This window comes from Halichoeres trimaculatus, unplaced genomic scaffold, assembly GCF_033239565.1.
Source record: "Halichoeres trimaculatus isolate MK-OKI-2021-1 unplaced genomic scaffold, fHalTri1.1 fHalTri1_scaffold_14, whole genome shotgun sequence".
Taxonomy (NCBI): domain Eukaryota; kingdom Metazoa; phylum Chordata; class Actinopteri; order Labriformes; family Labridae; genus Halichoeres; species Halichoeres trimaculatus.
Window position 1 is genome coordinate 31,911,548 of NW_027437192.1, and position 13,354 is coordinate 31,924,901.

A 13,354-nucleotide genomic window follows, 5' to 3' on the forward strand; every position below is an offset into this window, starting at 1 on the left:
AAACACCTGCTTAGATTTCAGTTTGGCTCCAACACCCTGTTCTCTGGGAAATTAGGAGATTATTATTATTATATAATTTATTTATATATAAATATATGTTGTTATATTATTTGTTATTTTTATTTTACAGCTCGGCTGCACATTTCGGCTATTTTTTTAGACAAAGAAAAATTTGTGATTCTTAAATGATCAATGCAGTGGATGCTAGAGGTGTCCCAGTCCGATATTGATATCAGATATCAGTCTGATATCAATATAAATAAACAAGTATTGGACTATATCGGAATGCATCTAAAATCTCCGACATAAGCACTCCGATACAAGCAGTCCATTCCAGACTGCGCTCCTGCTGTTTTTATATGATTTATTTAGGTTATTTTCTGGGTCTTCTAATTTAATCCTTATTTTATTTGATTTCTAGTATATTCTTATGTTTAATGTTAAAATTTCTTTGTTTGAATAATATCACTTAATCAAGCCTTTTCTAACATGACAGACATACTACAGAATAAGTAATAAGAGTATGCATGTTTAATGCTGATATTGTATCAGATTAATATCGGTATCAGCCAATACTCAATGCTGCAGTATCGGTATCATATCGGAAGTGAAAATGTAATATCAGAACATCCCTAGTGGGTGCAGGTCTGTTCCCTCACATGGTTTAATCTATGAATAAGTTATAATTAGGGTGGGGAACATGTCCTGCCTTTGTTTACAGACAGACCTGAATCTGGACTCTGGAGTCTGATGAATCAGGGTGAAAAAAACAACTTACTGATGGGAGCATCCTCCTCGTCGTCATCATCTCCGTCTCTGTACAGGATGGGGCCGTCAGAGTCGGACTCCTCCTCGCTGTCCCCAGGACCTCCACCCTCATGAATCACACTCACTCTGGGGTCTCCCACTAACCCTCTCCTGCTGCGCGGCTCCAGCTCCGCCTGACGAGGAGGTCTCGGGGGGTGAAGCTTCCTCATCTCCTCCTCGATGTCAAAGTCATCGTCTTCTGGTCTGTGAACAAGTCCAGCTTTGTTATTTACAGAATAATCTGTAATACTTGTTTTCATAACCATAGTCTGAGGATCTAATCTGGTCTGCAGAGGATTAAAGTTGGTGCTGCAGAAATTTGCAGGTGATTAAAAGCAAAATATTTGTTTCAAAGATTAACAAGGCAGTTTGACATAATTCTTGTTTGTCCACTTTGTTAGCAGTGTTGTAAAATATGTTGAGGTTGACAAAATGAGAAAATCTGATAATCTAAGAATTATTGTCTGATAAATGCATTAATCTGGAGAGAGAAAAGGTTTTCCTTCTCTCACACCCTTACTCCACTGATAACTGAGGGACACTTACAGCCTGAGAGGTTCGATGGTGATGGGCAGAGAGTTGCGTGAGTTCCCCCCCGCCTCAGTCAGGAAATCTGGAGGGGACTCAAACAGCAAGGAGTGAGCCCTCTGGGAGCCGTCAGGGTTGGGCTGAGCTGGACCGGGGCTGGTCAGGGCCCTCTGGATGAGGATGTGCAGTGGGATGGCAGGAGGCTGGCTGGGGGGCTCTGTGGTGGGGCTGGGGGGGTCGGTTTGAATAGCGGGCACAGGAGCAGGGTTTGGCGGCTGGAGCGCGTGGACTCTGGGAGGAGATGGAGGTATGTGGGACGGAGGTGAAGGCAGGGACTCGAAGGTCTGAGGAGCTGCTGTGCTGGTCTTGTCTTCACTGCTCTCCCCTTTCTGGGCAGCAGGGGGCATCTGTGCAGGAGCCGAGTCAGCGGTGGGAGATTCAGGGGCCTGACTTGGAGGAGAGGGGTCCACAGCATGGCGTTTGGTGACAGGGGTCATCCTCTTGGGGGGTGTTGGTGGGGAGCGTTTAGCAGGTGCTGGCACTATGATGACACCACTGCCAGCTTGAGAAAGCTCTGCTGTCACAGTAACAAAAAATAAAGTTATTAACAGATACTGATTATTTTTCAGCAAGTTGGGGGTGTCACAATCCTCTGAATCTTTCATTTTATTTCTGTCTTTTTGTGTGCGCAAGTAGCTCATCCTTCAGCTAAATCGAAAACAAAACCGAGAGTTCAAGTCTGATGTTTATGTCGTGAAAATAGATGTTTTGGACACACTGCAACAAGGCTCAAATTACTACAAAGCTGTGTTTACAATTCTAAATCAAGGTAGGTTTAAATTTGGCAAAATAAAATGAATCTTGTACTGAGAAATTATCAAAATCAATACCAATGTGTGAGGTATTCAACTGCAAAAACTGAAATCTAAGTAAGTGTTTGTGACTTGTTTCGAGTATAAACTGTCTTATTCATTTGGTTTATTTCAAGATGTTGAAAGACATGATGCCTAAACTGCTTCTGTTGAGTAACAATAATCTTCCACTAGGGTTAGAAAAGCCTTTTTGTTTGATTTCTTATATTAAGACATTATTCTAATTTAACTCTTTGATGCCTGTTGTTGCAAATTTGCTACATGCCCTGTCAGGTCTTGATGCAGCTGAAATGACCTTTGTATCTCATTATTATCTATTGACTCATATTCTACACAGACCAAAGATCATATCAGATCCACTACGTCACAATTTATTGGTCAGGGGATGAACTTCTCACGTTAACATATATAATGTAACTTAGTCATAACTATTGTGTGTACGATACGTAAGGGATAATGCCCTCCGAGGTGTCCATTATCAGAGGTTAATGGACGACGCGGAGGCGTTGCTTTTGCGTTGTCCATTAATTTCGTTCATTTAATTTCTTTTATACCATGGTCACTTACGAGAGAAATACATATTTAATCAATAATTAACACGTTAATGTTGTTTTTATACCATTAAAATCATTCGTTTTAAACAAGAAGCGGCTGAGTGGACTATTTAATGTCGCTCGTTGTGAGACGTTGCTAAGGTAACCTCCTCTGGCCACAGAACCTGCAGCCTAATCAGTGGAGGGAAGTGAGATGATTGCTTGATGTTGCGTGAAAAAAGTGCTATTTCAGAGGGCAAGTGCACCTTTTGTCGTTTGTGTATTCAGAGACTGATGCGATTTCTTTTTTTCAAAGAATCAAAGTCAACAGATAGTTTACTAAATCGTTTTTATTGCAAGAAATATTGTCCACCTTTCACTATGATCATTTAATGTGCTATCAAGAAAGTAAGTTTATCCTACATAGTTTTTATAAATATCCACCATTCACTCTGATCATCTGATCACTCTGAACTTCTGTTCTAGGTGTCCATTATCACCTTTTAACGGACACTCTGCAGCCAATCAGAATCGAGTATTTACCCAGACCATGGTATAATCAAATTTATAATCTCCACTTAATTTAACATCTGTAAGAATGCAAAAACAAAACACAATCTGTTTTTATAATTGTTAATTAATTTAGGCAGTAAGGGGTTAAAGAGAATTCTCTTACACCTTTGGTAGTTTTTTTCTTAAGCCATCAGGTGTCATGTTTTTCTGTTAAACGTGCTGTGAGGAGGATCTTTTTGTATTGGACTGCAGTGCCACCTTTTGGCCCGGAGTCACGCACACTGTCGTGAAGACATGACTCCTAACGAGGCGTGTGTTTGCTTTGGAATTGAATAGAGAGCAGATCCTCTTTTTAACTCTACTTAACTTTTTACCAGATACAACGCCACAAGGTAAGGTATTTATCAACAGCCAGGTAGAGCTACACTTTGAAGCGTGACAACAAGCTAACTTTGTCAGTTTGTACTGTAGTTTAGTAACCAGCCATATTTAGCTCTACTTACAGCCTGGTGCTCTGAGATATGTCTGTGATGTGTAACGTTACTGAATCCTGGTTATGTTCATAACTACAAAATTAATCACAGGAATCGTTTTCAGCAGAGAAAAACACATATCTCTTTCTCTCTAGTAAAATTTGTCAGCCTGCGTAGTGTTGTCATACAGACTTAGACCAAGTCAATCAATCCAGTCCTGCTCGACCCAAATAGCATTTTAAAATAACGTATCTTGGTGCTGATAATCTCATTTACGTTACGTTAACACCAGCTTCAGTCACAAGACCAGAAAAATGTCTTATTTTAAGATACTAAAATACATGAGGCCTTCATTTCTATTAAAAAGAGAAAAATGCATCTGTATTAGGGGGAGAAATTTTCAAACCCCTTTGGGGGATTTTTTTTTAAGCAATCAGGTCTCAATTTTGTCCTTTAATATCTTGAAAAAGACAACTTTCTGGACTTGTCAGGTGAAAGTGGCTTTTATAATGTGAAATAAGACTATTTATACAGGAAATAAGACAAACACGTTCTTCTATTTCGCTTTTACTGTGTTTGATTACCGTCAGATGAACACAGACACAAAATAAAACATTCAGACACTATCTAGAGAAAAATAAGCAAAACTTTTTCCATTATGGGCAAAGTAAACAACTTAATGGGAACATTGTCTTTTTGGAAGTAGGTGCAAATCAGAATTTGTGCATGAAAATGTTTTTTTTTTTTCTATCAAACACTTGGTTTGGGTGAAACCAAATCAGTGGCTGGGGAAAAAAAATGAACTTATCAAAGAATTTTCTCATCTGTCCTTTGAATAAACTGACTGCTCTGTGTTGATGAGCACATTCCCTTTCAAATGAAGAATCAAGACTGTGACACCCCCTAGATGAGAAAACACAAAATAACATGGTCTGCCTCACAACACATGAAAATGCAAATGACATCAAGCAAAGTTAGTTTAACAAACAAAACACAAGCAAACAGGCCGATTATGGCTTCAGACGGAGAGAGGAACGTGTTCCTGTTACTGTGGAGCTGGCTGTTGAGTCAGGGGGAGTTCAACACAAAATGAAAGCACAAATGTGTCAGCGGTCTTTAATGGTTTTTAATTAAGATGACACACACTCCTGCACATGGCATGTCAGGTCAGAGTCCATGCAGTCTTTTCTTTGCTGAGTCAAGTTAGTCCATGCACTGTGCTACTGGTGTTAAATGCAGCAGAGCTTTTTCATTAGCAATGAGCATGGTGAGTCTGTGAGGCTGGTCTGCAGGCTTTATGAAGATGCACTGTGACCAGGCAGCCTGCTGGGTACCTGAGCAGGTCTGGCAGCCCCTGTGCCGCATGTATACAGGCAGAGAAAGGTAGAGGCCGAGCTCGCTCTGCCGTCTCCAGCTGGTCCAGTAACAAGGCTGCCTGACTCTAGAGCTCCTGTTCAACGAGGAGGCTGGCAAAAATGAGTGGAGATGTCAGGGATGGGGCTGCGTTTACATTCCAAGCTCAGAAAGACATTTGAGAAAAGGGGGGGTTTAGATAAGTCTGGACTGGTCTGATACTGTCCAGGAGCAGAGTATGCACCCATTAGCTGATGTTATAGAGGATGTGTGCTGATAAAACCCATATCATCAGGAAACAAGATAAGAAATGCTGCTGTTACTCACCCTAGTTATATAAAGTGATGATGCAGTGAGTCATAGGCAATCTCTTTCAGGGAAATAGTCAAAAGGAAACTTTATTTTGTTGTTCTTTTTTGTTCCTCTAAGCCATCTTGAATTATAGCGTTTAGCTAATAATGAAATGTAAACCAGCCACCAGATTGGTTTGTCTGTCTCTGCTCTACCCTGCAAAAACTGAAATCTTATCAAGTGTTTTTGTCTTACTTTTAATAAAATTGTCATATTATGCTTGGTATGAACCACATTCAACTTACAAGTCCAAAAACATGATATTAAGAGACAAAAATGAGTTCTGGATTGCTTGTATCAAAGAAAAATGTTTGCCAGTGGTTTTAGAAAAATGTGCTCATCAAGTTTCTTAAAAAAGAAACAATGTCTTAATACAGTAAACTTTTTTTCTTGTCCCACTGGTAGATATATTTACTTGCTACAAGCAATCCAGACCTCATTTTTGTCTTTAAATAACTTTAAATAAGACATTTTTCTGGACCGGTCAGGTGGATGTGGCTCAAAATAAGTCCCAAAGGACATCTTTTACTGAAAATAAGACAAAAACACTTTTTTTTATTTCAGTTCTTTGCAGTGTTAAGTGCTTCTCAAACTGTTTGTCAGTCAGATTACAGTGTGTGCAGTTTACTGGGTCCTCTTCTTCCCTCCTTCCTGTTTCAAAGGGGGTACCTCAGGGCTCTAGACTAGGACCACTCCTTTTTTTAAGTTATGCAAACAACCCCTGTGATAATCTTGTAGATGCTGCTTTTCATTATTATACTGATGATACCATTACTTATTGCTCGTCACCATCAGTGCTATAAACCTGTAAAACTTTGCAGTAAGGTTTTGATGTTGTACAGTCTCATTTAACTCATCTTAAGCCCTTAGTCTTTCCAAAGACTTTAACCTCCCGTGGGGCTGAAATCAAAACTTCTCAGTATTCAAGTTTGGTTACTGATTAGAATTTGTCCTTCCAGTTACATATCAACAACACTGTCTCTAAATTGGAACTTAAACTTGGATTCTTTTTTGGGAACAAACTCTGTTTCCCTTTTCTGGCAAGGAAATGCCTGAATTCTGTCACTTTTTTCTTTTACCTTTGTTGGACTATGGTGATCTGTTGAATATGAAAGCATCTGAAAAATCTCATAAGAGGTTGGACACTGTTTATCACTGCACTTTGGGATTCATTACTGGCTGTGGTCGTCTTATGCACCACTGCTCCTTGTACGCTGCAGCTGAGTGGCCATCTCTGCAGCTCCACAGATCTACAGATCCTCACACTGGCTGGTCTTCCTGTATTATTCCTTTCTTCCTGGTCTGCTTCCACCCTATCTGTATGTTTACGTGTCTAAAATCGACACTCATCACAGCCTACACTCTCAAAATGTTCTTCAGACGTTGATCCCCAGAGTTAGGACTGAATGAGGCCCAAAAGTTTTTAAACATGCTGCTCCTAACTCCTGAAACAAATTTCAGAAAGATCTGAAACTGCCCTGTGTGGTCACTTTGGGGGAGTTTCAATCTATTTTAAAAGATCCTAAAAATAACAGCCAAGAATGTTCTTTCTGTTTTTAGTAGCCTCTGCATTTTTTATACACGTGTGTTATTGTCAAGGAGGTTATGTTTTTGGGAGAGTTTGTTTGTCTGTGAATAACACAACTCAAAAAGTAATGAACAGATTTTTATGACATTTTCAGGAAATGTTGAAAATAGGATAAGGAAGAAGTGATTACATTTTGAAGGTAATCCAGATCACTGTCTGGATTTTTTTAAAGGATTCTTTATAATTGTGAGATAGGGCCATTTTCACCACATGCATCTACGATGAATTGTTGGATTGTTTTGCAAAACAATACAAGAAAGGTCACCATAATTTTTGACGGATGTAAAAGTACGATCCAGATCCTGCCAATATTCTGGATACTAAGATCCTGAATATGAAATATGTACTGGGTCATCATAATTTTCAGCACTGTCAGGTAATAATTTATCATACAAACCTGCAACTAACAGCAAATTGTAGCAGACAGTCTGCTGAGAGGGGATATAACATTAAAGTAGGACTAAGGTGTTGGTGACAATCACAATATGCTTGGTGGAGGTCTGTGCTCTCTGACTGCTTTTGAGTTTTAAGAATTGTAATAATTGTTGCACTGTATGCTTTGTTAGTGTGATTTACTGCATTTTTATTGTAATTTGTTTGTGGGAAATGCAAACTGAGTGTGTGCAAACGTACTGTCTGTAAAAGACTGTATACTGCCATCTGACCCAGGTCATTTTTGTAAAAGAGATTTAAATCTCAATTAGGCTTTCTACCTGGTTAAATAAAGTTATGTGTTATATAAATAATGAAGATGAAGATCATGAATTATGAAGATTTCAATTTTTCAGCTCCATGTCTTCTTATCTGTTAAAACCTAAAATGTATTTTTTCAAATAACAAACTGCAAATATCCATGAAGAAAAGGTTGCATCTAAGAGGAATGAAACACACAGAAACAAGAGCTGCCTTCAACGGAGGCTACGTGCACAAAGCCAGCGTGTGGGTGTGTGTGTGTGAGTGTGTGTCTTTTTACAGTCAACACACACACTCCAATCATGTCAAAGTCCATTACAAAGTAATCTCTGACTGCCATTACCACAGACCTCTCTGTACAGGCACATACCGTGAAATGTGACAGTGAGAAATGAAATCCACTAACATATGTATGGAAACGTGGCCTAACAAACAGCAGGAACGAGTCCCTGCCAAAGATTCTGTTACAGAAACACAGCACTGGAGATGGGCTGGAAATGAGCACAGCTGCAGCATGCTGGGACAAAGGATGAATAAATGAAAATAAAACTAAAAAGCTAATCAGCTTCCATCTAACCTCCAGAGAAGTGCTGTCGTTGCATAAACGGTACAAAGACAAGCTGGTACGTGTTCGCTCCTCAGGGGCTGATTGAACCTGCACAGCTGCAACATACCAGAAAAAACAACTACAGGACAGAGACATGAGCTGCAGGCTTCTCAAACACTTTCAGGTCATCATCAAATACTTTTCTGATGAGGATGTTTTAACTCATATATAAAACTGAACCATCAGCTGAAAGTCTCAAGTTTACAGGGTCACTCTTCAAACTGGAACACCGGTAGCTGACAGAGACACATTCACACTATCAGGCTCAGAGACGACCATTGATTAGGAGGAACTAAACCAAGTCAATCACAGCTGGGGGTCATCTTATTGACGGAGGGAGGAGGAACAAAACACTGTGGCTGCTCCACCAATCAGAGACATTTAGTTTGCAGGCCGACCCAGGCAAGGCTGTTTGCAGGTCTACATCAAAACCCCAGAACTAAACTGAGACCCTAGTTCCCGCAGTCAAAGCATTAAGTTTTTGAAAAGTTGCGCGTTCCTCAGTAAAAACTCCCTGTAGTTGAAATGCACCATTTGAAACAGGTGTGGGGAGAAATGTCTCACACCTGATATTCCAAGTAAATCCTGACTTGAACTGACATTTCTCAACATGTTTGGGGTTTTACTGTCATTATGAGCCCTTGATGTACCAGAGGATGGAGCAGAGAAAAGAACTCTTACCTTGGGAAGGTGGTCTTTGAAATAAAGGATATATATAACCATGTTTTTAAACCTGAGGCTTTTTGTTTTTACATGTTTTAAGCTCTACATGTTCTACTGAAATGTTAGATTTTGCAACTTGTAGGCTCAGGCTGGTTCTCTTGGAGCCTGATGAGATTACAGGATGATTTAATCTCATGGTTGGGCGGAGAATAAAGTTGTTTTCACCAGTAACAGAAGCTGTATGAGTTATTTTAACTTGGTGCTGAGGTAGTTTGGATTGTTGTGTGACTTTGAACTCCAAAGAACTGTCATGTGTTTTTGTCTTACTTTCAGTAGAGAATGTCTTTTTAGACCAAATATGAGCCACATTCACCTAACCAGTCCAGAAAAATGTCTTCTTTCAAGTTGTTTCAGGACAAAAAGGAAGTCTAAATTGTATGTAAAGAGTAACAAAAATCTGCAAATGGAACAAAAGAAAATTTAGCTCAAAATCTCTAAAGTAAATTTTTTACTCCTTTGACAGACTTTTTTCCCTTGTTACAAGCGATTTAGACCTCATTTTTGTCTCTAAATATGAAGGATCTGTTTAAATTGGACTGCCTCACCACCTTCTGGCCCAGAGTCTACACACACACTGTCGTAAAGATGTAACTTTTAACCAGGCGTACGGCAAATTTTCTTTGTTCAAGACAATTTTTTGCTAGATACAATGCAATGAGGTAAGGTATTTATCAGTACTGTTACATAGCACTGCCGCTTAAAATATGACATCAAGCAAACGTAGCAGTTAGCTATACATAGCGTTATCGGCAGCCTGGTGCTCTGACGTTTCTGTAGGCTCACAACAACAACTACAAACAACATACAAACACTTTCAGTTTGTATGTAGTTTAGTAGCTGTTTATGCTTAGCTCAGCTGACAGCCCTGTGCTCTGAGACATGTCTGTAATGCGTAACGTTAGTGAATCCTGGTTCTGTCCTGCCAGTCATCTACCAATCAGAGCTAACGTAACCTCACTCTTCATTTTATTGATAGACTCTCAAGTTTGAACAGACCACTGCAGAATAACTGCTGACTGTGGGTTGGAGTCAACATTAGCACCAACAGACTGTGTTAGCCTTTAGCTCGTGCTCTATCACTCTCCTGTTTAGCTTTCTTCTGCTCTTCTGTCCTTTTTCTGTCTGACACTCTTGCTCAACCTGATTGGGAAGTTAAGAGGAAGCTAGGAAGTAGCATTTAGAAATAACCTATATTGGTGCTGATAATCTCATTTTAAAGTGGGATTAGGATCATGCATATATCTAGGAGGGAGACTTTATTAAGATCACTTTCAAACTCCTCACAGCCTCTTTAAATAACTTAAATCAAGACATTTTTGTGGACTGGTCAGGTGAATATTGCGTATAACCAGACAATTGTTACTCAAAGTATGACAAAAACACTTGATTCCAGTTTTTTTTTGCAGTGTGGGGTTTTAAACACATTGCTTAGATGCAACTCAACACGTTAACAGAGGCAGATTATACGACTGAGGCAGCCAAAGACCGGTTACCTCTGTGTTCTGAAGGTAAAATTACTGTTTTTGTCATGAAGGCGGCTTCAAACAGAGTGATGTAGCTGCTGTTAAGGTCTTACTTGAACAAACTGCTCGTCAGTGGAGGAAAAAGCACTTTGAGGAGACTTCCTCTGAGCAGACTGCTGTTCTACCTGACAGATTATGTTACAGTGAACAAAAAAGGCTTTGTCAGTCTCTCCTATCAGTCGATTTATCAGGCTCTTAACACGGCAACAGTTAATAAGGAATAACTTAACACCTGCCCCGAGGAAAGGCATCTCGTCCCTGTGGTGAAACCTGTTTACAGTGACATAGAAAGACTGGAACACTTTAATGAATTTAAGACTGTAATGGTGATAGTTTGAATCCATTATTAGGTTTTTATTAGTGTATGTTATCCTGGGGTGCATTGAACTCTGAAAAAGCTCTTTTTTATTGTTGTCTGTGTTTGTTTCCAAAGCAGCTGTTTGATTCCCAGAACAAGAAGAAGCAAACTACAACAAACTCACCAAGCACTGCAGGGCTGCTGTTGCGGTTGGAGGGTTTGGGTGGAGGGACAGGAGGCTGCTTGGCGTGGGGAGGAACAGGGGGCGGCGTGTCAGAGTCAGCTGTGAAGGAAGCTGCGTAGTGGAGCCGAGATGGGTCCTCAACTAAGAGGGAGACCGTCCTGGGAGGCTTTGCCACAGCTACAGCAGGAGAGGAGGAACCAGAGGAGGTGGAGGAGGCAGAGGAGGAGGAGGAGGAAGAGGAGGATGGGGCTGAGTTTCTGCCGGGCTCAATGGAGGAGGAGGAGGTGAGAAATTTAGGGGGGAGAAGGGCCTGTTTGGGTGGGGGAGGCTCCTGCTGGGAGTCTTGTGATGGATGAGGGTTGGGAGCGAAGCGGACACCAGCGGAGTCTACAGAGGAGGCACACACATAAACACAAACACATGAACACAAACACGTGAACACACACACATTAAAGCAGGGGTCACAGCGACAACAAAGCACACACTGCGTCTTTATGGTAAAGACTGGGAGGAACAGAAAAAGGTGATGACATGCTCTAACACGCTGAAGAAAGAGCTGTCACAGCTTCAGCTCTCATCATGCGTCTACAGGTGTGAGGGGAAAGTGAATCAGACAGAGTGAAGTTCACAGAGAGCGCAGGGAGACGATCAAAGCAGCGCAGGGGTCTGATGTGTTCTTTAAACCCCTGAATCAAAGCTGCATGTTACTCAGGCTTCTGATGGAGGTACAAGCCTCATTATTCCTGTCAGATCCTCAGCTTACATCTAAATCCTCTCACAGTACCACCTGCAGAGTGTGGTTAGAGCATATGTTAATATCTCAAGATCAGAACACTGAAACTGTTACTGTACCCTCCAGACGACACGTGCTCACCCACAGATCAACCCAAAAAGTCATGATGGATTCATTCACTGATGCTGGTGAATAAAGCTAAGGTTGTAAAGGGAATCTTGTCCTAGAAGCTGGGAGAGTTTCTCTGGATGAAATGAACGTTCAACCGGTCAAAGAAGGAACTTTATGGAAACGCAGAGGGGTCAGTCCTCCTGTGATCGCTTCATGACATCTTCTCATTTCTTTCAGGAGTGAAGGTGTGAATGTAGCATGTTACATAGAGAGCACTTTAGCTCTGTTTACACCAAATAGTTCAGTTTGGTTCATCTCGGTAAGGGACACATTGTTTGGCGTTTCCTTTGACTAACAGGTCCCCCAAATTACCAACCTATGGTAACCTTCTGTTGGAAACCAGACATCCTGATCCCACCCTGTTGTGTTATAGTGTTAAAAGAACAACATTAAACAAAGCTTGACTGTGGTTTGTAACAAAGAGCCACATTCCAATAAGGGTAAGTATTGGCGAGAAGAAGAAGAAGAAGAAGAAGAAGATGAACTGCTGGATGTCTCTCATTGTTGCTCTTCGTTTACTGTGTTGCGTTTTCCTTCTTCATTGAACTTGTTAGTGCATGTGTCGCACTGCTATGCTGTCACGTTATTACACAGCTAATGCGGCTATGAGCATCAGTTATGTAATATCTTACACCAAGGGGGCACGGTTGGCTGTAGAAATGCAAACAGGACCAGGCTTAACTGATCTGACCTGTACCAAAGTGAACTGATCCATACTGGTCTGCTCGGTGGAAACAAGTGCTCAGAAGACAAGAGATAGTACTAGGCCTGTCACGATAACACATTTTGCCAGACGATAATTTTCCAAAATATTATTGCTGATAAACAATATTATTGTCAATAATATTTAGATTTTTTTTCCATTTTGTCATTGATGTAATTATGATAAATGGGATAATAAAGTGAGTACACCATATCAAAAGCAAGAAACTTTAATTTCTTAAGAGTATTTCACTGTAATTAAAAGGTCAGGATCTTTTAAATAAAATAAATTAAACAAAAAATATGATAAATTTAACAAACAAGAAAGAGAAAAAAATACAATGAAAATGAAATGGACTCTCTTTTAGAAAAAAATACATGTTAATGAAAATAATTAATACTAATCAAAAACAATAAAACATAGACCCTGTCTCTAAAGAAAAAAAACGAAACTCCCAAAAAAAAAAAAAACAATAAATAAAAGTGAATTCATACAGTTCCTGAATTGTTTGTAACATGTACTTTTTCCCAGTCAATCCGTACTGTCTGTCAAACATTTTTAACATTTCTGGCTTTCAACCGTATTGAAGGCTGCATTTCTTTGGCAATGTATCTGTCTTTGAGCGCCCACCATTTGGCGCTTTTATTTCTATTTACTTTGCCGACCAAAAGCCTCAGTAAGAGCAGATTGTCAAAGAACAA

The 13,354-nt window shown here is 40.1% G+C and overlaps 1 protein-coding gene across 7 annotated transcripts in view; it reads right to left on the reverse strand.

Moving 5' to 3' along the window:
- phactr4a (phosphatase and actin regulator 4a) overlaps nt 1-13,354 on the reverse strand; it is a 68,373-nt gene that overhangs the window by 13,184 nt on the left and 41,835 nt on the right. For 3 of the 7 annotated variants that reach the window (XM_074686724.1, XM_074686725.1, XM_074686722.1), the window contains 4 exons: nt 11,047-11,433; nt 5,061-5,192; nt 1,354-1,912; nt 779-1,011 (listed from right to left, as the gene is read on the reverse strand). In XM_074686724.1, the coding sequence (XP_074542825.1) occupies nt 779-1,011; nt 1,354-1,912; nt 5,061-5,192; nt 11,047-11,433 (1,311 nt within the window). The remainder of the gene's footprint in view (nt 1-778; nt 1,012-1,353; nt 1,913-5,060; nt 5,193-11,046; nt 11,434-13,354) is intronic. The other 4 variants (XM_074686729.1, XM_074686723.1, XM_074686727.1 and 1 more) reach the window with 4 other exon arrangements.